Source organism: Taudactylus pleione, unplaced genomic scaffold (assembly GCF_031769625.1).
Source record: "Taudactylus pleione unplaced genomic scaffold, aTauple2 ptg000040l, whole genome shotgun sequence".
Lineage (NCBI taxonomy): Eukaryota > Metazoa > Chordata > Amphibia > Anura > Myobatrachidae > Taudactylus > Taudactylus pleione.
The window spans coordinates 1,807,828-1,833,401 of NW_028284442.1; the positions used below are offsets into that span (position 1 = coordinate 1,807,828).

General features: G+C 47.1%; 1 protein-coding gene across 3 annotated transcripts in view; it reads right to left on the reverse strand.

Moving 5' to 3' along the window:
- Nucleotides 1-18,784, reverse strand: part of APPL2 (adaptor protein, phosphotyrosine interacting with PH domain and leucine zipper 2) — a 96,646-nt gene extending 77,862 nt beyond the window's left edge. The window contains exon 1 of one of the 3 annotated variants that reach the window (XM_088453616.1): nucleotides 18,765-18,784. Coding sequence is in view for 1 of the 3 variants with exons in the window: in XM_088453597.1 (XP_088309723.1) it covers nucleotides 18,062-18,115 (54 nt within the window). In the remaining 2 variants the exon portion in view is untranslated. Of the gene's footprint in view, nucleotides 1-17,780; nucleotides 17,879-18,061; nucleotides 18,200-18,764 lie in introns of those variants that run through there. The other 2 variants (XM_088453597.1, XM_088453606.1) reach the window with 2 other exon arrangements.
- Between the last annotated feature and the right edge of the window lie 6,790 nt (nucleotides 18,785-25,574).

A 25,574-nucleotide genomic window follows, 5' to 3' on the forward strand; every position in this document is an offset into this window, starting at 1 on the left:
AGTTGAAAGTAGGGGTGTGCACCAGCCACTTTTCGTGTTTTGTGTTTTGGTTTTGGATCTTTCTTCGTGTTTTGGATCTGGATTGGTTTTGCCAAAACCACCCTTCCGTGTTTTGGGTTCTGGATCTGTATTTTTTTTTTTAAAAGCATAAAAACAGCTAAAATCACAGATTTGTGGGTTTTTCTGCTCCTATGCTATTATTAACCTCAATAACCTTAATTTCCACTCATTTCCAGTCTATTCTGAACACCTCACAATAGTGTTTTTATGTCCAAAAGGTTGCACCGAGGTAGCTGGATGACTATGCTAAGCGACACGAGTGGGCGGCACAAACACGTGGCCCATCTAGGAGTGACACTGCAGTGGCAGACAGCATGGTAGTTTGAAAAACTAGGCCCCAAACAGTACATAATGCAAAGAAAAAAAAGAGGTGCAAGATGGAATTGTCCTTGGGCCCTCCCACCCACTCTTATGTTGTATAAACAGGACATGCACACTTTAGCAAACCAATCATTTCAGCGCCAGGGTCTGCCACACGACTGTGGCTGAAATGATTGGTTCGTTTGGGCCCCCACAAAACAAGCTGGCAATTAATCTGGACCTGCACAAACTGGCTCTACGGAGGCAAGATGTCGTCCTCACCCTCTTCAGTGTTGTGTACATCCTCATACTCACAGAGTATTAATTCGTCCCCGCTGGAATCCACCACCACAGGTCCCTCTGTACGTTCTGGAGGCTGGTCTCCCTGGAAGAGTTGATAATTCATTTTTATGAACATCATCTTCTCCACATTTTGTGAAAGCAACCTCCTACGCCTTTTGCTGACAAGGTTCCCGGCTGCACTAAACACTCTTTCGGAGTGCACACTGGAGGGGGGGCAACTCAGGTAAAATAGAGCCAGTTTATACAGGGGCCTCCAAATTGCCTCTTTTTCCTGCCAGTACATGTACGGACTGTCTGACATGCCTACTTGGATGCTGTCACCGATGTAATCCTTTAACAGACAGACGCACGCTTGTCGCTGCTGCTTTGAGGATGCAGGTGCGGCTACAGCCCACACAATTCACAAAGACAGGAAAAAATATATTTTTTTTTATTGTTTGTGGAGCGCACTTTGAGGGTTACACCACCCTTTAACAGACAGATGCACGCTTGTCGCTGCTGCTTTGTGGATGCAGGTGGAATCTAGACGGGATTTGGAACCGGGGACACACTACCTCCATCAATTGTCTAAATCCCACTGCACTAATGGTGGATACCGGACGCACGTCTAACACCAACATAGCAGTCAAGGCCTCAGTTATACGTTTTGCTTCAGGATGACTGCTGTCGTACTTCATCCTCCTTGCTAGGGACTCTGTTGGAGGGTCAATTGTTTAGTAAAAGTAGTGGTGTTCCTACTTCCTCTCTGGGATGATGAACAACTCCCAGCAGCAGCAACAGCACTAGGAGGAAGTGGTTCTTGATTTTTCCCTATTTTATTTTTATCGGAGAAAGTTTGGTCCTCCATTTATGTTATATTGATATATACGTGCGGCTAAGGCGCACACAAACACAGAAAATATTTTTTTTATTTTTGCTGGAGAGTAGTGCACTTTGTGGGTTACACCACCCTTTAAGAAATGAGCCAGCCGGCTCTTTACTTAAGGGACACAGGCGCACGCTTGGCGCTGCTCCTTTGTTGAAGCACGTGCAGCCACAGTGCACACAATTCACAAACACAGAAAAAATATTTTTTTTTTTTGCACTTGGGGGGAGCACCCCTGATGGACAGAGCACCCCCTGGACAACACTACAGCACCCCTTTAGGACTGGGACACTGCACAGGACTTTGGAGTGGACACAGCCCCTATGGACAACAGCAGCACAGCGCAGCACAGCACAACACTACACTGCACTACACTACACAGCCCAGCCAGCCCTAACTCCCACCCTCCCTCTTCACTGTCCACAGCCGAGTGAGAAAATGGCACCGACGTGGGTACCTTATATAGGATCCAAAACCCACAAGACCCGGAAGGCGGGATGATGACGTTTTGCCTAGATTTCAGATCAGAGTCAGGCGGGAAAAGTCGAGCCTGACTCGGATCGGCCTCGGATCGGGGGGGTTCGGATTTCAGAAATCCGAACCCGCTCACCCCTAGTTGAAAGGAAAATCTGGTAAGGTATGAAAGCAAATGACAATCGGCAATTTGCTCCCAAACTCCGGGAAATGGACAAATACTGTTGTTTAAATGTTTGATCTAAACAATTTGTTCAAACAACTGTATTTGTCCATTTTCCGGCGTTTGGGAGCAAATTGCCGATTGTCGTCTGCTTTCATACTTTACCAGATTTTCATTCTAACCAATCAACTAGTTGGTTGGTTGGTTGGACAGATAATCTCTAGATGTGTGGCCAGCTTTAGTATGTCAGTATCTGAGCTCTGCACTATACTACCAACCTTACAGGAGCTGATAAGTTATAAATAAAAAGTACACAGTGCTGCGCTTGTAAAGTGTCAGCTGCTCATTAGGTTATAATGCAATGAATTGGGTGTTTATGAGCGCTCTACAGAAATAAAATAAAATAAATTAAAATAAATAATTATATTAGTGGCACCTGTGGAAAAATATTTGTTAAAACGTAGTGTTTATAGCTCCTTTATGAGGATATTGTTTTAAGGTGAGGTCCGGTTTAACACGTAAGTTGGATCGCACTGTATTAGTCCAAAATCTGTCCCTACCTTGCCCTCATAGAGATGGTGCAGCGGGACAGGTCCGGATTATGATGTTACGTTGGTGGAGAGCGGCCTGGCCTCGGCTCTCTCTCCACGTGCTGCCGGCGTCTGGCCGTGCGCGGCTGCTATAGATGACGTCAGCGGGACAGTGCGGGTAGTGTAAGCGGCTTCCACGAAGGTCAGCTTGCTGCCGGATAGCAATCACCTGAATGCCTCCAATGCGTTTCGTACCATTCGGTACTTTGTCAAAGTACTGAATGGTACGAAACACGTTGGAGGCATTCAGGTGATTGGTATCCGGCAGCAAGCTGACCTTCGTGGAAGCCGCTTACACTACCCGCACTGTCCCGCTGACGTCATCTATAGCAGCCGCGCACGGCCAGACGCCGGCAGCACGTGGAGAGAGAGCCGAGGCCAGGCCGCTCTCCACCAACGTAACATCATAATCCGGACCTGTCCCGCTGCACCATCTCTATGAGGGCAAGGTAGGGACAGATTTTGGACTAATACAGTGCGATCCAACTTACGTGTTAAACTGGACCTCACCTTAAAACAATATCCTCATAAAGGAGCTATAAACACTACGTTTTAACAAATATTTTTCCACAGGTGCCACTAATATAATTATTTATTTTAATTTATTTTATTTTATTTCTGTAGAGCGCTCATAAACACCCAATTCAGGAGCTGATAAGTGTTCCAGGTGATTGATTCACTAGAACTATTTACAGGTAGTGGGCAAAAATACATAATGGAAACACCTGTGTAAATGAGATACACAAATCATATTGAAGGCAAGGGCATCCACACAGCCTTGGATGGTGTTAATCAAGCAAATAACATCACAGCACAGGCAGTCATGCTTACAAATCAGGTCTGCCTGGTTGCATATAATTATGGCTTTGCTGGAACAGGAAACCTCAGTGACTTTGAAAGAGATCGAAATGGGAAGCATTTGTCAGGAGTTTTAGTTACCAGGACACAACTTAATAATGTTTCACGAACAATGATGTCCCAGGTAATGTCAGCCTGGAACTCTGATAGAAAATCATCACCAGCTGGTGGCTACAGAGATGGAATGCACACTCCAAGTTTGTGATATCTGGGCATTGATTTGACATGAGAGGCAAAATCAGTGATGCAAAGAGGGCAGACAATGTAATATCAAGCAGCAAGGAAGGTAATCTGTCACAATGAGAAGGTAATCTGTCACAATGAAAATCCTTCACTATGACCTTGACAGATAGATGAATACATATGTGGCACGCACCAGAATGCTTGTTGCCAACAGTGAACAGTTCTGGCAATTTCATAAAATATTCTGTTGTGCATTTTTTTCACATGGTATGGGTGCAGGCATTCCCTTAATAACTGTAGTAGCGGACAGCATTGACCTTCCTTCCGGGCAATCAGCTTCACCCCATGTGGAATTATTTCTTCTGGCTCAAGGGCTGTCTTCCGGAATTACAGGAACATCCAATGAGCACCTGTGTCACCCAATGGCTTGATGATTATGACATGGATGGTTTCCATATATCATGGCCTTCTCATTCACCAGACCTAAACCCAATTGAGCATTTATGGGATGTTTAAAGGGGCCCATACATCAACAATCTATCGGCACAATGCTGAATTTTGCCAATAGATTGTGGACAAAAACAACTTGTTGGAAATCCCTCGATTTGCTAATTCAAACCCATAAATTATCAGAATCGTGAGTCAGGAATTTCTAACATCTAACTTGTTGGATTTTACCAAACATCTGAGAAATGTGATTGAGGAATCAGGCAATTGATGTATGGACCCCTTTAGTTAACGCTTCTCACTACCAGCAGCTGAGTGACTTTCTTGTGGAAGAACCCTGCTGAATTTCTCCTGCACAATTCCAGATATTGGTATACTGACTGCAGATGATGACCCAACATCCCCTAAGAGTCTGTATATTGGGGTTTACATTTCTTGTCCACTACTTGTACCTCATAAGGGCAAACATTCAGAATAGTCATTGTTGTGTCATTCTAGAGCTGGAAAGGGAAAACTCATAAGAGGTGATAGAAATGTAGTTGGAACAAATAATTATATTTTTTACAAAATCTCAGGATACAGGACGGCACAGGAAGACGGAATCTGCAAAACCATATATTTCCCTTTGCAATTATATAGGAAATCTGACATTCCTCTTCCACAAAATACACAATTGTTTCTCTTATAGGACAGTTGTACAGCTTCCACATAAACAGTACACAGTGTTACATAGGCAGCTCTTCAACTACTTAGCATGTTTTACTTAATTAAAAATAAATAGATTTGTAGCCATGTGGGTCTGGAGGGGTGAGCACTGATTACATGGCACATTGTATATACTGTAAACCTTTATACTTTCTTTTGCCTGGGCTCAATTCTACAACATCATTTTATGCTGTAATAATTTGAAAATATAGAACTCATTTTATTGCCCCTCGATTCAAATAAAACATTCAAACACTAGGAAGAAAGGAAACAAAATGAAAGATAAAATTAAGAATGCATATTGAATTGATTTCTGCACTAACCTCAAGCACTATAACAGAAGGCATTAGTGTCCATCAAGTGAGCTTATGGTCGCACAGACCAGTCAATTAGTCTAGAACACAGGTTCTCAAACTCGGTCCTCAGGACCCCCAAACAGTGCATGTTTTCCAGATGTCCTTACAGAATCAACAGGTGATAATAAGCTCCACCTGTGAATCTTCTAAAATATATCGGTGAGTAATGAATACACCTGTGCACCTGCTGGGTGAACTGAAAAATGTGTCAGTGAGTAATGAATACATCTGTGTACCTGCTGGGTTACCTGGGAAATGTGAACTGTGTGGGGTCCTGAGGACCGAGTTTGAGAACCACTGGTCTAGAAGCACGGCTATGCCTTCACTTTTAGGGGTATATTTACTAAAATGAAAACTTTTAGAGGTGGAGATGTTGCCCATAACAACCAATCAGATTTTAGCTATTATCTTTTAAAACAGTATTTTCTAACCTCAGTCCTCAAGGCACACTAACAGTCCTGGTTTTAGTGATATCCATGATTGAGTACAGATGGTTAAAGCAAAATAACTGAGGTACTAATTAAGACACCTGTGCTCAAGTATGGCTATCCTTAAAACCTGGACTGTTAAGGCCCCCGTACATCAGCAAAGGATCGCCGCATCGATGTCGGGTCGGTGAAATACAACATGTTGGATTTCACAGATTTGCTGATCACGATCAAAAAATTATCATGATTGGCAGATCGTTGAAATTTAACATGTAGAATTTCACTGCTCCTGCGATGGATCGCGGGACATCGATGTCCGCCGGTCAGCATTTCCAACCAGCAGATCTGCATTTCAGATTTAATCGCAGCGATCCATCTCTGATGTAATACCTTGAGGACCGTGGTTGGGAACCCCTGTTGTAGAAGGTGCTAGTTAAATAGAATCTGATTGGTTGCTATGGGCAACATCTCCATTTCTAAAAAAAACTCTCACTTTAGTAAACATACCCCTTAGAGGCAGAATTTATAATTTTGCAATTTCTTATATTAAGGTTAAAATTCTGCACAAAATATTTAAAGGACCGTTTCAAATTATACATTAAAGCTTCACATAGCGGAGAAGCTCCTGGAAATGCATGTTGAATTTTTCTTTTTTACCAGGGCCCCAAACTGGCTGCACGTGCAGTTTATAAGGGTTTGACCATACAGACCGATACCACTTTTCCACCAAGAACCCGGATCTAACCTGAGTTTTCGGACATGGCTCCAACCCAGGTCAGACCCTGTTTACACTGCACCTTCGATCTGGGTTATTCCCAGGTCAGCCCTGTTCACACTGAGCCCGGGTCTGCCCTGCTAAACTTGTGAGGTCATAAAAAGTGGGAGGAAACTGCTCCACAACCACCAGTCAGCTCATTTTATGCATGACCCAGGTCGTATAACCTGGGTCGCGCCGTTTATACCCCTTTTCCCCTTTTACACCGACCTAAAAATCTGGGGTTGATGCGCATTTTTGTTGGGGTTTCGTACAGACGGACAGTAATAATACTAGGGGAAGGGTCACACGGCCGGCCAGTGAGTAAGTAACACCAGGGACAGGTGTCCTCACCTTTCAGGTTGCTCCTCTAGACCAGCATCGTGTTCACCTGTTTCTGCAGCACCAACAGATCTGTAGTGTTCTGCTCCTCGGCTGATACCTCTCCCGCCCACAGCCACCCCTCCCCCTTCCTTGGGTCCGAGATCCCCACTGAGGCACAGTGAAAGTAGTGTGGCTGCGGCAGCAAAGTGTGTGGGAGAGGGACCGGAGTGTGGCTGAGTGAGCCGGGAGCACAGGGAGGAAAAGTGACAGAGTATGTCTAACTGAGACTATGAGAGGAGCGGGCGGCACGGCACGCTGCAGAACGCGGACACAGAGGGAGGGGGAGCTGCAAGCAATGGGGATTGTGGGAGCTGTAGTGAGGAGAATGTGCCGACGGCGATTGGTTGAGAAGCCGCAGGCGGTGATTGGATGCTGCAGCGCTACACAGGACAAACTGAGCAGGTCCCAAAGTTCCTGTAGTGCATAAAAACGTGCTATATTGTGTATTTTGCGATCCCTGTATTCAGCTGGTTAATACGTTTAGCTCATTAAGGGGATTATTCATAAAGATTTGCAATAAGGCCCTATTTTATCTGGGCAATATTTTATTATTTTTAAGGTGAAAAATAGTATCTGTAGTGCCATACAGAGAATACACAATGTAAAGAGTGGCTGCTGCCAAGGGAATGGGTATGAAATATCGGCGGCTTCAAATCCCGATACCAGAAGCCCGATGAGTGAACATCCCGACAGGGGCAGGAAGGTACCCTATTCCTCCCCTCTAACCCTCCCTTAGTGGTGGCTAACCCTAACCTTCCCCGGTGGTGCCTAACCATAAACCCTCCTTCCCGCACCCTAAATCTAACCTGCCTAACCCTAACCCCCCCCTCCCTGCAGCCTAACCTTAACCCTCCCGGGGAGGTTCCTAACCCTAATTTCCCCCTGAGGGTCCCTAAACCTAACCCCTCCGTCCCTGTGCTAACGCTGATACTTACCCGGATCCTTCATTCGGGATGCCGACATGGTATCCTGATCCCCTTTGTGATAGCGGCATCACAATTTTGCCGGATGGCAGGATTCTGGTGTTGGTATATCGGCGGCAAGCATACTAACTACATCCTGCTGCCAAGTGCTGTTGATTGGAAAGCTTTATACTATAACCTTGTTTAAAAGGGGTAATAATTATGTTTCCACATTTTAAGGGCTTATTTTATAAATAGGCTCATTAAACATTATAATTTGGGTTTTTTTGTTTTTTTTTATATAGGATCACTAATTTGTGCAGTACAGATAACATGGGGCTGATTTGGAGTTGGGATCAAAGTAAAAAAAAAAAAATGAGATATGGTAAGAACTTACCCTTGTTATCTCTATTTCTACGAAGTCCATAGGGTTCCACAGGATACCTTGGGGTATAGGTGATGATGTCAGTCTTCAGGCACCACAGAGTTAAAGTTTTCAGCCTCCCAGGATGCATCTGGGTCCCTCTCCTATACCCCGCCCCCGGGCCAAGGCATCTCAGTTACGTCACAAGCCATAGGCCGGAGGAGGAGAAGAAAGAGAGAGAAGAAAAAATCTGGACACTCACAAGAATCACATTCTCACCATAGGGAGACGGAAAAACCGGTGACCAGAATAAAGCCCATCTGCAGTACAGGTGCGACAGGGCGGGAGTCCTGTGGAACCCTATGGACTTCGTAGAAATAGAGATAACAAGGGTAAGTTCTTACCATATCTCATTTTCTACTTCAGGGTCCATAGGTTATCCACAGGATACCTTGGTGATGTCCCAAAGCAGTATCCTTTAAGGGTGGGGACGCTCCTGTGCTGAGAGGAGAATCCGCCGCCCGAAGGAAGCATCCTGAGAGGCAAAGGTGTCAAAAGCGTAATACCTCACAAAGGTATAGACAGAAGACTACGTAGCAGCCTTGCAGATCTGAACTGCAGAGGCACCACGTCTAGCTGCAAACGAAGGACCCACAGACCTAGTGGAATGAGCCCTCACCAAGGAGGGAACTGGAAAACCTTCATGAAGATAAGCTTCTGAAATTGCCATACGAATCCAGCCTGCCAAAGTCTACTTTGAAGCAGGCCAACCCTTTTTACGGAAGCCATAGAGGACAAACAAGGTGTCCGACTTCCTAAAAGAAGAAGTGCGGTCAACATAAATTCTCAATGCCCGCACAACATCCCAAGTGGCGTCACCCACTGAAAGTCCAGGTGAATTGAAAGCCGGCACAACAATTTCTTCATTGATGTGAAAACTGGATACCACTTCGGGAAGGAATCCCGGACGAGTGCGAAGCACCGCCCTATTCCTATGAAAAATCAGAAAAGGGGGTCTACAAGAGAGAACCCCTAAATCCGAAACCCTTCTGGCCGAGGCAATGGCCAGAAGGAATATGGTTTTAGCTGTAAGCCATTTAAAGTCCACTGAGTCCAGTGGTTCAAACGGCGGTCCCTGGAGAACTCTCAGGACCACAGTCCAATTCCAAGGCACCACCGGTGGAACAAAAGGTGGCTGAATGCGAAGAACACCTCGCATAAAGGTGTGCACATCAGAGAGCGCAGCAATCCTACGATGAAACCAGACTGACAGGGCAGACACCTGCACTTTCAGAGAAGCCAGGCGAAGCCCATGATCCAGTCCAGCCTGTAGGAAAGCCAACACCCCAGACAGGCGGAACTCCCTAAGGGAATACCCTCTAGGTCTACACCACCGGAAGAAAGTATGCCACACACGATGGTAGATTCTTGCCGAGGAAGGTTTACGAGCTCTTAGTATGGTTTGCACCACGGAGCCAGAAAAACCCTCTGGACCTTAGCATGACCGTTTCAACAGCCACACCGAGTCAGGTCCGGGTGAAGACAAGGACCCTGTGACAGCAGATTCGGTCGTAATGGTAAACTCAGAGGAACTTCTACTGACAGACTCTGGAGGTCGGAGAACCAGTGCCGTCTGGGCCACTCGGGAGCTATCAACAGTAGCGTACCTCCTTCTTGATTTGAATTTCCGTAATACCCGCGGAAGAAGGGAAAACGGAGGGAAAAGGTAGCCAAACTGGAACGTCTACTAGACGGACAGGGCATACACCAGAGACGCCTTTTCGTCTCATGTTCGAGACCCGTACACCGGCAACTTGTTGTTGTGCCGGGACGCCATGAGGTCTATCTCTGGAAGACCCCACTTGTCCACCAGACTCCGAAAGACGTCCTGGTGTAAAGACCACTCTCCCGGTTCCTCCTTGCTGGTTTAAATAGGCCACCGTGGTGGCGTTGTCCGACGGGACCTGCACAGGGTGACCCTGGAGAACCGGCTGTGCCCGCTGGAGAGCTCTTGACACCGCATGGAGCTCCAAAATTTTTATTGGAAGCTCCGCTACCGCCCGAGTCCACCTGCCCTGAAACAAGTGTGGACCCGTGACAGCTCCCCAGCACCGGAGACTGGCGTCCGTTGTTAACAGGACCCAGTTTGCCACCCAGAACGGGCGACCCTTGTTGGAGGTGGGTCGTCTGCAAACACCAGGTTAGAGACAGGCGAACGGAGTGAGCCCCATCGTCTGGGACTTGAGACACTGAGGCAATCCATTCCATCTGGACCGGATCAATAGCAGCAGAGGTTTGGAGTGAAATTGGGCGTACTCCACCATGTCGAATACCGACACCATTGAGCCCAATAACCTCTTTGCCAAGTGTATCGACACTCGACGACACTGCAGACAACTGCGCACCCTCAACTACAAAGCAAGGATCTTTTCCTCCATCACAAAGATCCACTGCTGCCTGGAGTCCAATAAGGCCACGAGGTGCAGGATCCTCTGAGACGGGGTGAGAGTGGACCTCTGCCAGTTTGTCAACCAGCCGTGACGTTGCAGTACCGCAATCGTCAGATCCAGATGGTGTAAAAGAAGCTCTGGAGACCCCGCTATCGACAGGAGGTCATCCAGATAAGGCAACAGTCGGACTCCCTGCGTCCGCAGGAGAGCCGCCATGACCTTGGTGAATACCCGTGGAGCAGTCACCAGGCCAAAAGGCAGTGCCCGGAACTGGAAATGTTCGTTGCAGATTGCCAATCTGGGGAACTGCTGATGGCGCAAAAGAATAGGGACATGCAGGTAAGCGTCCTGGATGTCCAATGACACCATGTAGTCCCCAGGTTCCAGTGCCAGAATAATGGACCGCAGGGTCTCCATCCGAAACAGAGGCACCCTCAAGGACTTGTTGAGGGCCTTTAGGTTTAGTATTGAACGGTAAGACCCATTGGGTTTCTGCACCAAAAATAGAATGGAATAGAAACCCAGGCCCCTCTGGGAAATTGGAACATGCACTGAAACTCCGGCCTGGAGCATAATGTGCAAAACCTTCCGCAGTTCCGAGGCTTTGCTCTGGTCTAGCGGAAGGCCTGTCCCGAAAGGAGAGGGAATACCCGTGAGAGACCACCTCCTGAACCCAAGTGTCTGTCGTAGTCCTCGACCAGCACTGGGCGAACTGAAGCAGGCGCCCCCCACTTTGGGGTCCCCCAAAAGGAGGCCTGGACAGTCAGGCCGCAGGTTTGTTATCGGACCTAGGAGCCGGACGTCTGGTACGCCAGACCTGTTTCTTGGGCTTGGACAATTTCTTGGTCCCAGCCTGCCGTGGAAAGGACTGTACTTTAGGCCTACCTTGGGCCCTGTGAGGCCGAAAGGACGACCCACCAGCACTAGAAGGAATCGTAGCAGACGGAAGACATGCAGATTTTGCTGCTGCCAACGTAACTACAATTTTGTCCAGATCTGGACCAAATAGTACCTGTCCAGACCTTCTAATCCCTTTTTGGAATCCGCGCCCGCTTTCCAAGAACGCAACCATAAGGTGCGACGAGCAGATACGGCTGCAGAGGAGATCCTAGAGGTGAGCATACAAATATCTAAGGCCGCTTCATTAATGTAAGTGGCCGAGTCTCGGAGATTGCCCACCAACTCGGTCTGTTCAGCCGAACAGTCAGAGTCCAAAGACGCCTCCAAATTATCCGCCCAGCGCTCCATAGCTCTGGCTACCCAACACACGGCCAGAGCCGGTCTGGATGCTTCCCTGCAAGGGAATAAATGGATTTGAGGCAGATCTCCACCTTGCGGTCAGTGACATCCTTCAAGGATGACATTGAAGGCATAGGCAACGTGGCACTTTTGACTAGGCGTGTGACATGTGAATCCACTTGCGTAGGGGATTCCCGCTTAGAAAAATAATTGACCGCAAACGGATAAGCCACGGCTAAGCGCCTCTGGGGCTGAAACCGTTTACCTGGATTTTTCCACGCCTCCTCTAAATGATCCACTAATTGATCAGAAAGAGGGAACACCGTAGCCTCACCCTTAATATCCTTAAAAAGGCATATATGAATGTGGCCACCAAAGGATCAATATCCTCAATAACTAAAGCCGAGCGGACCGCTGGAATAAGACCAGGGATATACACCTTGGACTTAGCGTCCGGCTCTTTGGTACGGAGAGGTTCTTGGTCAGATAGATCCAGAATCTCCCCATCATCTGACGTCTCATCGTCATCCCCATAAGGAGCAGATAAAGACGCCACCGGCCGTTATGAGGCCGCAACACAGACTCCCCCTGTAAAACATCGGACAAATGCTGAACCGATGTAGTTAGAGTATTAACGCACGCAGGCTCCGGAGAAACCTGGGAAGGGACAGGGAGACTGTGGGGTACCATCAATTGTCTCGGGAACTCCCGCATCGGTGACGACACCACTGACTGCTGGGACAAACCCGTCTGGGTAAACGCAGGTGGCGGAGCTAGCTGGCCCACAAGGGTTGTAAGCGCCTTAGCGAAACAAGCCCAGGGAGGTTCCTGTACCGGGACCGTGACCATAATCGACCGTGACAGTGCCAGGCACTGGGGACATAACCCCTCCGCATTACCCTCCCCCTCCGCTATTGGTACCTTACATTTAGTACACATGAGCTGGAGAGGAAAGTCAGTCTCAGACATGGTGGTAAGTATGTGACACTCACATCTATACGTATTGGTATAGTGTGAATAACACCCTGCACACCGCGCACCGCAAGGGCTTTGAGCAGAGCAAGATCAGGGACAGTAATAAAGCTGACAGTAGAAAGTGAAAGTACAGACAGCAGGCTAGCAGTTCAGTCACATACAATGCAGAAGAAACAAATCCCTGCACTATTAGCGCTGGTTCTCAACTACTCAGACCCTCAGGCTAGTAGGACTCAGCGCTGCATACACTGACCTGTAACAAACAGAGGAGAGGTATGCTGGGGGACCCAGACCGCAATGCCACCGCTCACAGGCTTCCAGCAGCGTTCACCATGCTTTAAAGATGGCCACCGAGGAGCAGAGGATGAAGGAGGCTGGCCTGGGGAGGACAGCTGACACACTGTGGCCAATCAGGCAGAGCAGAGAGGCTGTGTGCAGCAGGGGAGGCGCCGGCTGTGAGACAGGGAAAGCGCGCTCCCCTGGCATGCATTTAACCCCTGGGACGCCGCAGCACATGCCGCTCAGCAGCGGCCCGCTGTCCCAGGGGGTAGTGGCAGTGCAGGTTGGTCGCCTGGCTCCACGCTGCAGCCAGTCCCCAGGGAGCCCTCTGCCTGGGGACTCAGGACAATGTGACCAGCGGGGACCCACCGCGGGACCCCGCTGCTTACCTGCTATCCCCTTGGAACCGGCCATGGTCCAAAACATCTGGGGACACCGCTAGCCATGACCCCAGATGTCTACCAGCATCCCCGGATCAGTACCGGCGTTCTGGTACCGGCAAGGTGTAGGGGAGACAGCATGGACGTCAGTACTGACTGTCCATGCTGTACTCCCAGATGTGCAGCCAGCGCTGTCTTTAAAAGAAACTTCAGGGGCTCTTCACAGCCCCCCTCTGCACAGTGCCTCCGACTCCGGCCAGGCACCGACGAAACTGGGATGCCTTGGCCCGGGGGCAGGGTATAGGAGAGGGACCCAGATGCATCCTGGGAGGCTGAAAACTTTAACTCTGTGGTGCCTGAAGACTGACGTCATCACCTATACCCCAAGGTATCCTGTGGATACCCTATGGACCCTGAAGTAGAAATAGTAACTTTGCATCTGGACAAACCATGTTGCAATGCAAGGGGAGGCTTTTTTTTTTTACACTGCAATTTGGATGCGATCTAGTACATGACCCTCCCATATTTAAATCGCTCTCTACATTTTAAAACTGCCCCACCTGCAGTGCAGCATGGTTTTGTCAAGTGCAAAGTAATGGGCCCCTTACACAGAGGTGTAGCTAGGTGCCATGGTGCCCGAAGCAAGGGTATGTTTGGCGCCCGCCCCCTCCCCTTTACTGAATTGGGGGCGTGGCCAATATGTGGGGGCATGTTACATTTGAAAAAAATATATATTTAAAACTCCTAAATTGGTGACATAGGGCTTGATTCAGTAAGTATCACAAATGCAAAGCTGCACGCAGGCTATAGATATGATGTATGCACACAGGCAGCTTTGCAATTGCGATCCTTGCAATAATGCAAATGCAGCAGGTGGTGTATGACACCCCCTGCTGCATTTGCGATCCCAGGACTGCAACCGAGGTCGAAGGCTGGGATCACCATCATGACCATCGGTGGTCGTGATGGTGGACGGCATTGGACGCCCAGCCAGCTGAGTAAGCCTCAGCTTACTCAGCCTGGCCTGCATACGAGCCCATAAAACTGCGTACGTCCCCGCAGTCCCTTGGCTGGCCACTTGTGGAAAACCTGACGGACACACCGTTTCCTGGGAACGGCAGCCGCCCCCGCACCGCCCCTTAAATGTCTCTGCCTGTCAATCAAGCAAAGACATACAAGGGTCTGCGTGTGATTAAGCAGGACACATTCTGCACAATCGCAGAATGGGGCCTGCGCAGATTCCCAAACATCAGGAATCTGCGTGCACTACTGAATCAGGCCCTCTGAGTGCTGCCTTTACTCCTACTTTACATACACACACCACGAGAAAAGGCTTAGTTCAAAACGTTTATAGTTCACATAGTTTATATAGTACATGCATTTTTTATGACTCAGTGGTAGTGCCTCGCCCCCCTCACCGATTGTAGCAGGTCCCCATCCCTTATATTTATTATTAAACCCATCAGTCAGTGACCTGTTAATTATATATCAGTAGGACACTGATATATAATTAACAGGAGACTGGCTGATGGGTGCAATAATAAATATAAGGGATAGGGACCTGCTACAATCAGTGAGAAGGGGCACTGCCACTGACTTTCCTCCCCCTCGCTGTTTGTAGCAGGTCCCCATCCCTTATATTCAATATTGCACCCAACAGTGACCGCCCCTATAAATTATAATGTACATACTGTAGGTAGCCAGCGTATAAACAGTCCAGCCAGAGCACACTTGTGCTCCCCTGTCAGTCCAGCCAGAGCACTCCCCGTCAATGCGGCTCCTCTCCACAGACTCTCGGTCCCGTCTAATCTCCGCCCCCGTCTGACGTCATATTCAGGTGCGTTTGACGTCACACTCACGATTCTGAAGCTCAGTGTGGAAGCCTACGCGGCTAAGGCTGTCACTGACAGCTGCGAGCCACGGGCGGCAGGTGCCGCACCAGAGTCAGGCTGCGGCGCACCCTCTAAGCTTTTAGGCGCCTGGAGCTTGCGCTTCACTGGAGCCACCCTCCCTACGCCCCAGCCCTTACATCGGCAAGAACAAAAAAAACTATTAAACGATTCTGCAATCTTTTTTTTATTTAACAATCCTCCAATCTGTGCCCATACATTAGTTTTCAGTGATTTTCAGAGCATTTCCAGCAAATAACAGATATGCCAATCATGAAAGGCTCATCATTTTACTAGTAATGGTCTGCAAAACTGCTGATTGTTACCATACACTAGCAATCAACAGCCCCAATTAGACTGTGACATACAACATGTTGCAGAACCTGTTTAACCAATTCCAATCACTTTTTGGTCGGAATCGTCAATCGGTGAACCCCACACATTGCAGATTTGTGTACACAATCATCTGCAAATGGGGAACACCTTCAGAGGTCAATGTAGTCAATGGGCCGTATTCAATTAGAAGCGAAAAGTCCTGTACTTTTCGCAATCCGGACTTTTCGCCGACATCGCTGGTTTTGCATGCGAAAAAGTATCGCGCGTGTCCCCGCTTATCCCTGTATTCAATTCCAAAGGACGCGAAAACGCGTCCCGGCGAAACTTAAACTGGCGAAAAGTGCTGGAAGATATGGGGTAATCAGCCTGACACCCCCCAAAAGATGCACTGACATTTGGGATCACTATGGATGCCCCCGAATAGCCCTGCTGGAGGTATTTGGGGTGCTTAAATGCTCTCAATTGGTGCTATTTTGCGTCTTTGCACAAGTGGTGAAGAATAACATTTTGCAAGTTTTTCTTGGCAAAAATAACTGGTCCCAGCAAATTTGGGGTACATGAAAATGGGTGCAAGAATGGTTTAAAATTGCTAGTGAGGTCTTAAAAAGCATTAAAAACATCAAGCAACTGCAATCAAAAAAACACCTCCCCCATACTTGCAGACCCCCCAAAGTCTATTTCGCTAGTTTGTAACCCAACTTATTTTTTTTTTGCCCCCTTTTTCAAATTAATTTTTTGGGGTGTTCTTTAATTCTTTTTGGGATATTTTTGACGCAGTTAACCTTTGGGGACCTGTCCTAAGAGTGCAGGGTGGTTTCCCCACCTTTGCACCCCAAAACCGCAGTTCTGAACTGTTTTCCGCCGGACCTCAGCCAGGAAGATCAAACCCCGACGCTGGAAGGCTGGCAGATGAAGAATCCCAACTAAGGTCAGTAACTACCTTAACCCTCTCTTAGGGGTGCCTAAGCCTAACCTCCCCCCAGGGATGCCTAAACCTAACCCCCCCCCCCTCACCACACCCTAAACCTCTCAGGGAGCTGCCTGACCCTAACCTCCCCTTCCCCTAGCTTAATCTTCCGATCAGCTTCTGACCCCTGCATACGACCAAACGATGCGTGGCCACGTATGGTCGTTATCGACAATGATCGGTAGTTTGTGCAAGCAGGCATACCTGGTAGATATCGACCAGGTTAGCCTGTTTGCTATAGGGAGCCGCAATTGTTAATCGCGGGTCGTTATATTTGTATGGGGCTTGCAGTATGTGTTGGATGTTCGATGACAATCATCCAACACATGCAGGACGATCAGATAACGATAGTTATCGTTATCTGATCGTCCCCCCGTCGTATCGTGTGTACGCACCAATAGGCTACAAAGGAAAAGCATCCCAGAGCTTGGCGAATGTCAGATATAGCAATCTCCATTAAAACCTATGGGGCTGTCTGTGCAATCAGAAACAGGGGACTGCAGCATGCCACCCCACCCCATATCATCCCAGATACATCCTGGAGTATTGAAAATTTGCAGATTTCTCCTGTTTTCAGAGAATACCCGCAACTTTTGTCCAATAAATAGGTCCTTATGTGATATCAGAATATTGTGATTAATGTTCTTTATCTGCAATCACATATGGTACATGTTAAATTTAAGGGCACCCAGGGCTTTATTTTCCTCTCTTTATTCTATTATCATTTGGCTTTCCTATTATACACCTCATTAAAACAATGTTCAGACATTTCTCCCAGTCACAAATACACATTTATCCTGTGACCAGCACGAAATGATACAACAATAAACCCAGCAGCAACAGTCTCTCCTCCTCACAGGCCTCACAGCAGCAGGCGGATAGAGTAACGCTGTGCTCTGGCAGCGGACTCAGGACTGACGTTATGGAGTTATGCAGGATCATTGCATTATTACGTTTACACACCCTGCGATCAAAGGGGTCGCAACACTTCTGCTGTATGTGGAACGCAGCACACACACACAGGAACACAACAGTGTTCCTATGTGTGTAAGGTATTCCTATACACAGTACACATACACAGGAATACAGATTCTCCAGCAGCATCCGGGTGTGCGTCATCCTCTCTTACCTAAGGACAATTAAAGGATTCCCCAGTAACCTGCAGGGTACGTCTGGGGAGGTCTGCACGCCCCCGGCCCCTGTGTAGTGTTAGGAATCGGATAGGATGCAATCGTACTTATCTCTCTATTTCTGGGTTACATTTTAACCAACAGCCCCCTGGTGAGCAGCTCAGAGGGAAGGAAGGAATCAATCCGCCAGAGATTATTGCCTCCTCCCCGCCGTGCAATCCCAGCAGCCAGCTACCCCTCACCCGACTGCACCGCCCGCCTTCCGCGAGGCTGACCTTACCTGGGGGCTGTCTAACAAAGCCTCCTCCAGAAGCAGCTTGTCTACAGCCGGCATGTTGTTCTCTACAGGGCTGGTGCTGAATAATTTAGCTGGATTCAATTAACACCCCCTCCTCCTCCTTCAGGACCTCAACGACACGTAGTAAGCGGGCGTTTATGCCGTGGACGCTAGAGAGCAGCAGAGACTAATAACTAATGAGGGCCCTGTAATCCGTACATTACAGATTCATTTTATGGATTATACAGTAATGTATAACATGACACTGACTGCTCTCTCAGGGCTCTATTTATCAACATTATTTTTACTAAAATAATGTGAAAAAGGGTGTTTTCACACCCTTTTCACATTATTTTAGTATCACCTATAGTTATTACAGGGCAATTGGAATAGAATTCGTAAAATTCTACTCCAACCCCTAAGTATCACTTATTTTTAGTAAAGCAGATCGCATTTCCCATAATTGTAATGGGAAATGTGATCTGACCATAGTTACTAAAAATAAATGTTAAAAAAATATCCGTGGAAGCCCCGTGATAATAACGCCACCTGGAGGTGGCGTTATCCAGGGTCTCCCCCCGGTTACCGGACTCCTGCTGTGCTCTATCGGGGAGAGCAGAGCCGGGAGTCGGTCCCTGTAATCAGCTGTGTGGTATTAACAGACTGCAAGCTGATTACTGTAAAAAAAAAAAAAAAAAGTACTTACCTGACTCCAGGGACCGGAGATTGTGTCTCCGGTGATGACTCCCTTCCGGTCAGCTGGTCTCCCACAGTGCACTGCTGCCCGGTCATCAGGTGATCGGGCCCCAGTGCAGTATGGGAGATCACCTGACCGGAGGAATGGAGAACATCACCGGAGCATGCAGGTAAGTGTAAGTAAGAGAGAGGGGGGTCCGCGATCGCGGGGGGTGGGGCTTAGCGCCGGGGGGTAGCAGCGGCGACCGGTCGGCGTATACGCGGGTACTTAATCATGGTATTTTTTGCGAAAATACCGTGATAAGGCTCCGAAGGGGATTAGCAGGGACAGAGCTTTATCGCAAGCTCTGTCCCTGTAAGGGATTTGTAGTAAATCCCTGTGATATTGCCTGAATTCGCAATGCGAATTCACTCGGTAATATCACACTACAATCTGCATTACCAATGCGGATTGTAGTAAATAGATCCCATAGTGAGTACACTGTCTAGCTTCCCTTTTGAAGTTGTTTTTGCTACTCACACGTCGAACAGGCCATGCCCGGTAAGGTCCAGACTGCAATTAGCAAAAAAGCATATCCAATGGGAACCACTCCCCTGCCCAGAGCTGGATTAAGGCATGGGGGTCCGGGCATTTAAGACTGGGGGACCCTGAAGAGCAACATTTGGGATGCGGGGATTGGATGTGCGCAAATCTTCAGCATGTACATGAAAAGGGGGCATCGTCTCAGATCATTCACCCATTTCATGTCATAGGGATATCGCACCCCCCAACTGCTGGGCTGTCCTGTGCTGCCTAAATTGGTATGGGGGGGTATGCATACATAGTAATACATACATACAGTAATGTACACACATACTTATAGTCACACACATATACACATACATACTGTCACACACATAGGCCGTATTCAGTTAGCCACAGAAAAGTATCGCCGATCTCGCCTTTTCACGTGTCAGAAACTTATCTCCGTATTCAATTCCAAATGGTTTTCGCGTACACGGAAACTCAATGCAATGTTTTAGGCGAAATAGCAGAAGAAAAGAAGTGCAACATTTTTATTTTGGGGTGCAAAGGTGGGGAAAGCACTCAGAACCCTTGGGACAGCTCCTCAAAGGATAACTGTGTCAAAAGATCCCTAAAAAATTAAGGTAAGAGCACCCCAAAAAAAGTACTTTCATTTTTTGGGGGAGGGGGAGGGGGCAAAAAAGTACAAAGTGGGGGGCAAGCATAAAAACTAGCGAAATAGACTTTTGGGGGTCTGCAAGGATGGGTCAGGTGTTCTTTTTATTGCAGGTGTTTGTAATAGGTGTGTTTTTCACGTTTGTAAAAACATCACTTAAGAGACTTTAAAATATGCTAGCACCCATTTTCAAGTACCCCAAATTTGACAGGACTACTTATTTTCACCCAAAAATACTGCTTAATGCCATTCTTCACCACTTGTGCAAAGACGCTAATAAGAAGCTATTTAAACAACTTAAGTACCCCAAATAGCTTTATTAGGGCTATTCGGGCACATCTACATTGATCCCCAATGTTAGTGCATCATTTTGGGGGGTTCAGGCTGATTTCCCCATTTCTGACAGCACTTTCCGCCTGTTCCGACTCCTCGGCTTGACGTTTTCGCGTGGTTTGGAATTGATTAGGGTGAATAGCGCACAATAAGTGTCCACGTCCAAAACACGTGATGTAGGCGGAAAGTCGGGCAGGCGAAACTTTATCGCGGACACAAAACTAATTGAATACGGGCCATAGTTGTGTGAGATTATATATATATATATACAGTCAGGTCCATAAATATTGGGACATTGACAGAATTTTCATATTTTGGCCTCTATTCACCACCACAATGGCTTTGAAATGAAATAAACAAGATGTGCTTTAACTGCAGACTTTCAGATTTAATTCGAGGGTAACTACATCCAAATCAGGTGAACGGTGTAGGAATTACAACGGTTTCTATATGTGCCTCCCACTTTTTAGGGGGCCAAAAGTAATGGGACAAACTAAACAATCCTAAATCTAACTTTCACTTTTTAATACTTTGTTGCAAATCCTTTGCAGGCAATTACACCTGAAGTCTGGAACGCATAGACATCACCAGACGCTGGGTTTCATCCCTGGTGATGCTCTGCCAGGCCTCTACTGCAAATGTCTTCAGTTCCTGCTTGTTCTTGAGGCATTTTCCCTTCAGTTTTGTCTTCATCAAGTGAAATGCATACTCAATCGGATTCAGGTCAGGAGATTGACTTGGCCATTGCATAACATTCCACTTTTTAGCCTTAAAAAACTCTTTGGTTGCTTTTGCAGTATGCTTCGGGTCATTGTCCATCTGCACTGTGAAGCGCCGTCCAATGAGTTCTGAAGCATTTGACTGAGTATGAGCATATAATATTGCCCGAAACACTTCAGAATTCATTCTGCTGCTTTTGTCAGCAGTCACATCACCAATAAATACAAGGGAACCAGTTCCATTGGCAGCCATACATGCCCACGCCATGACACTACCACCACCATGCTTCACTGATGAGGTGGTATGTTTTGGATCATGAGCAGTTCCTTTCCTTCTCCATACTCTTCTCTTCCCATCACTCTGGTACAAGTTGATCTTTGTCTCATCTGTCCATAGGATGTTGTTCCAGAACTGTAATGGCCTTTTTAGATGTTGTTTGGCAAACTGTAATCTGGTCTTCCTGTTTTTGAGGCTCACCAATGGTTTACATCTTGTGGTGAACCCTCTATATTCACTCTTGTGAAGTTTTCTCTTGATTGTTGACTTTGACACATATACACCTACCTCCTGGAGAGTGTTCTTGATTTGGCCAACTGTTGTGAAGGGGTTTTTCTTCACCAGGCAAATAATTCTTCTGTCATTCACCACAGTTGTTTTCCGTGGTCTTCCAGGTCTTTTGGTGTTGCTGAGCTCTCTTTGCGTTCTGATGCATTCTTTCTTTTTAAGAATGTTCCAAACAGTTGATTTGGCCACACCTAATGTTTTTGCTATCTCTCTGATGGGTTTGATTTGATTTTTCAGCCTAGTGATGGCTTGCTTCACTGATAGTGACAGCTCTTTGGATCTCATATTGAGAGTCGACAGCAACTGATTCCAAATGCAAATGTCACACCTAGAATCAACTCCAGACCTTTTACCAGCTTAATTGATAATGAAATAACGAGGGAATAGCCCACACCTGTCCATGAAATAGCTTTTGAGTTGATAGTCCAATTACTTTTGGCCCCTTAAAAAGTGGGAGGCACATATAGAAACAGTTGTAATTCCTACACAGTTCACCTGATTTGGATGTAATTACCCTCAAATTAAATCTGAACGTCTGCAGTTAAAGCACATCTTGTTTGTTTAATTTCAAAGCCATTGTGGTGGTGAATAGAGGCCAAAATATGAAAATTCTGTCAATGTCCCAATATTTATGCACCTGACAGTATATATGTGTGTATTTACAGTCATACACATGCAGAAAGGTATACCCCTTTTGCCGTCTCTAGATTAGGACAGCCTGGCGGCCCTGAATGCCAATTGGTCTCCAGAGGAAATACAGCTGGCAATTAAGCAGCTACTTAAAAGCATTTGGATACATACTCACCCCAATTTTGTTGCAATTCTATAGTGAAGCCTGGTTGAAGGTCAGATTATAACTATAGTATAACCAGATAAGGACCAAACTATAGGCCCATAGCACTTCTCAACACTGACGTGAAAATGGTTGCTAAATAGTTAGCCAATCGCCCTTAATCCCTTGCTTCCTCGATACACCCCGACCAGATGGAATTTGTTCTTGAATGCCAAGCCCCCGACAATATCTAGAGTTTAGATGTGGTGGAATGGGGGTCGAGCACACAGATGGAACTCCTGCTTCTCTTCCTCAATGTCGAAAAGATGTTCGAAAGGCTACACTGAGGATATATGATTCAGCTACTTTCCAAATTTGTTTTTCAGGGGGACATCCTCAGTTCCATCTCTGCCCTTTACGAAGGTCCCATGGCCAGAATCTTCAGTAACTGTTTTCTCTCTTCCCATTTCCCTATTTCTAATGGCACTAGACAGGGGTGCCCACTTTATCCTCTAATTTTTGCACTGGCAAATGAGCCTTTAGCTAAAAAAAAAATGTTCTATCCTCTGAATTCCCTGGGCTTTCAAGGCACCTCTTGTAAACTTTGCCTCTTTGCAGATGATGTCCTCCTGTTTGTGACTGACCCTGGCTCCTCACTGTCCACTCTACAGTACAGTGGTCAATATAGTGCAGCCTCATACTATAAACTCAATACCAAAAATAAAAAGATACAAGATATCCCACACTAGAATGAAATGGTGTTTGATATATATCCCTTAATCCAGTGGTTCCCAAACTGTGCGCCGTGGCACCCAGGGGTGCCTTGGGACACTTGCAGGGGCGCCTCAGGTAGGTGGTCCAGCACCAAATTAAAATATTTATGGTCAATGGGAAAGATTCCTGGACTGCACAACCTGAATATATATATAATGGGAGGTGCTACCTGATGAGACTAATTGCAGGCACAGAAACAGACTAATCTCAGGTCAATGTAATGTAAATATGTGGGCAAAGAGAAGTGCAAACCTGTCCCCCACCACATAACTGAAACTAAGGATGACATTTAAGTACAATTTACTTCACTTTACTTCGTTTTTTTTTCTGAATTTCTCAATAACAAACTTAGGGCCTGATTCAGAGCTGCTCGCTAAATACGATTGCTCGCACGATGTGTATGCAAATTGTGTAGGCAGAGCTATTGCACAGCAATACATTAGCACGCCCAGTATTTCTTAGAGAGCGATCACATAGTGTATGCAGACACCCACTAGCCTGTTTTAAGATGCCCACTTGTACACATCATGTCCAGGAAGTGTATATCGGATGCTATCGCAGCGCTTGAGGTTGACCACACCCTGCCGCAAGCACTGCGAGCACTTCAGTGTAAAAACAAGCCAGGTGACGTGTACTAAGATGCTGTCTTATAATTATGCACACCTCTAAAACGCCGTTGCTCAGGCACGCCTGCGTTTGCACCTCCACTCCCGTTTTTAATGGCCAGCCTCTGTTACCACCTACAAACGGCTTCCCCTGTCACTCACTCTGCTGGGCTGTCTATGTGCAGCGATCGAATGCATTGTGAACTTTCACTAAGGTATGCACATGCGCACTGCGATGCATACGCACAATGCATACACACTGCATACCATCGACAGCAGCGAGAGTATGCATCGTAGCGAGCAGGTCTGAATCAGGTCCTTAAACTTAGGGGTGCCATGAAAACAATGCTGATACTCTAGGGCGCCGTGATTCAAAAAAGTTTGTGGACCACTGCCTTAATCAATAGTAAGTTCAATGCCTTGAAAAAGCACAAGTTAAACGCACGTCGGCGTTCGCTATACTGTGGGAATCATGTTGTGAGAATTGAAAATGTTTATATAGGCCTATCATAGGTCTAAATAAGTATCTTAGGGCCTGATTCAGCTTGGATCGCAATTGCTAATACACACGCAATTGGCTGCTTGTTGCGTTATGCGTATGCATCGCAGTGCGCATGCACCAACCGGCTACTGCGATCGCAGAGGCTACACAGAACCATCACAGAATGATTGACAGGAAGTGACGTTTGTGGATGGTAACAGGGGGGGGGAGTGGTCGGGTGAACGCAAGCGTGCCAGTGTGTTTCAACGGCATTGCAGGGGTGTGCATAAATTATCCACTGCGATGCCCTACGCAGCCTGAGGCGATAGCATGCGCTGAAGTTAGCAATTTCTGAGTAAGGTCAGAGCTTGTGTAAGTGTGCCTGAGGCTGCGATGGTGCTCGATTGTACCGATAGTTTCGCAGTCCTGCTAAACATTACAGATGTGTGGTAAGTAAAGTGGGCGTCCTTATGTTATGCTGCGAGGGCATAGTGTTCGCAATGGATTAGCATACTATCGCAGTTGAACTGCGTGCATAATCGCAGCTGTGATCGCAGTTGGAATCCGTAGTGAATCAGGCCCTTAAACACCAATACTAGATGTAATATATACGGCATACCTGAGCCATGATAGAACACGGCATTCAGGACAATTAGGCTTTGATTATATGCTAACACTACGGATCTGGGGTGGGAAGGGCACAGTGTAATGAACTACTAATAGAATTAATTGAATTGTGTAAAACAGTGGAAATTGAACAACAATTTAGAGGAAAGTTTTCTGTCTCTATTTATGTAGCGTTCCCGCTAGGCTGTATCAGCCAGGCGCTGCTCCCTGCTATTTTTCTAAAGGGCAGAAAGCACCCTGCCCTCCGGCGCGGCGCCCTGCTGAAACAGCCTGCGGGTTCTGTCCCTTCCCGCGGGCCGCAGTGTCGGCGGTGCAGAGGTCACCACTGGTGAATGGATGCCGGGCGTATGCGCACAGCATCCATTCGCAGGTGGGGAAAACATCGGTGCAGAGGTCACCACTGGTGAATGGATGCCGGGCGTATGCGCACGGCATCCATTCACGGGTGGGGAAAATGGCGGTGCAGAGGTCACCGGGCGCATCCATTCTCAGTGGCCACAGCGCTTGGGGGCTGCCTGGCATGTCCGTAAGTGTTCCCTTTCTCTAGGTTCGGCGCCCTGCCCGTCACCAGACCTAATTTATGAGTGAACTGCAACATAAATGTATGGTTAATTATTAAAACAACAATAACGTTGCTGCTCTCTAATTATAAATGAGAGGATGAGTGTCAATACAAAGTATTAACAAACCTATACCTCTGTACAGTATCAGAAGATCCACCAGAGTCGCAATTATCACTACCTGAAATGAGATATAGAGAGAT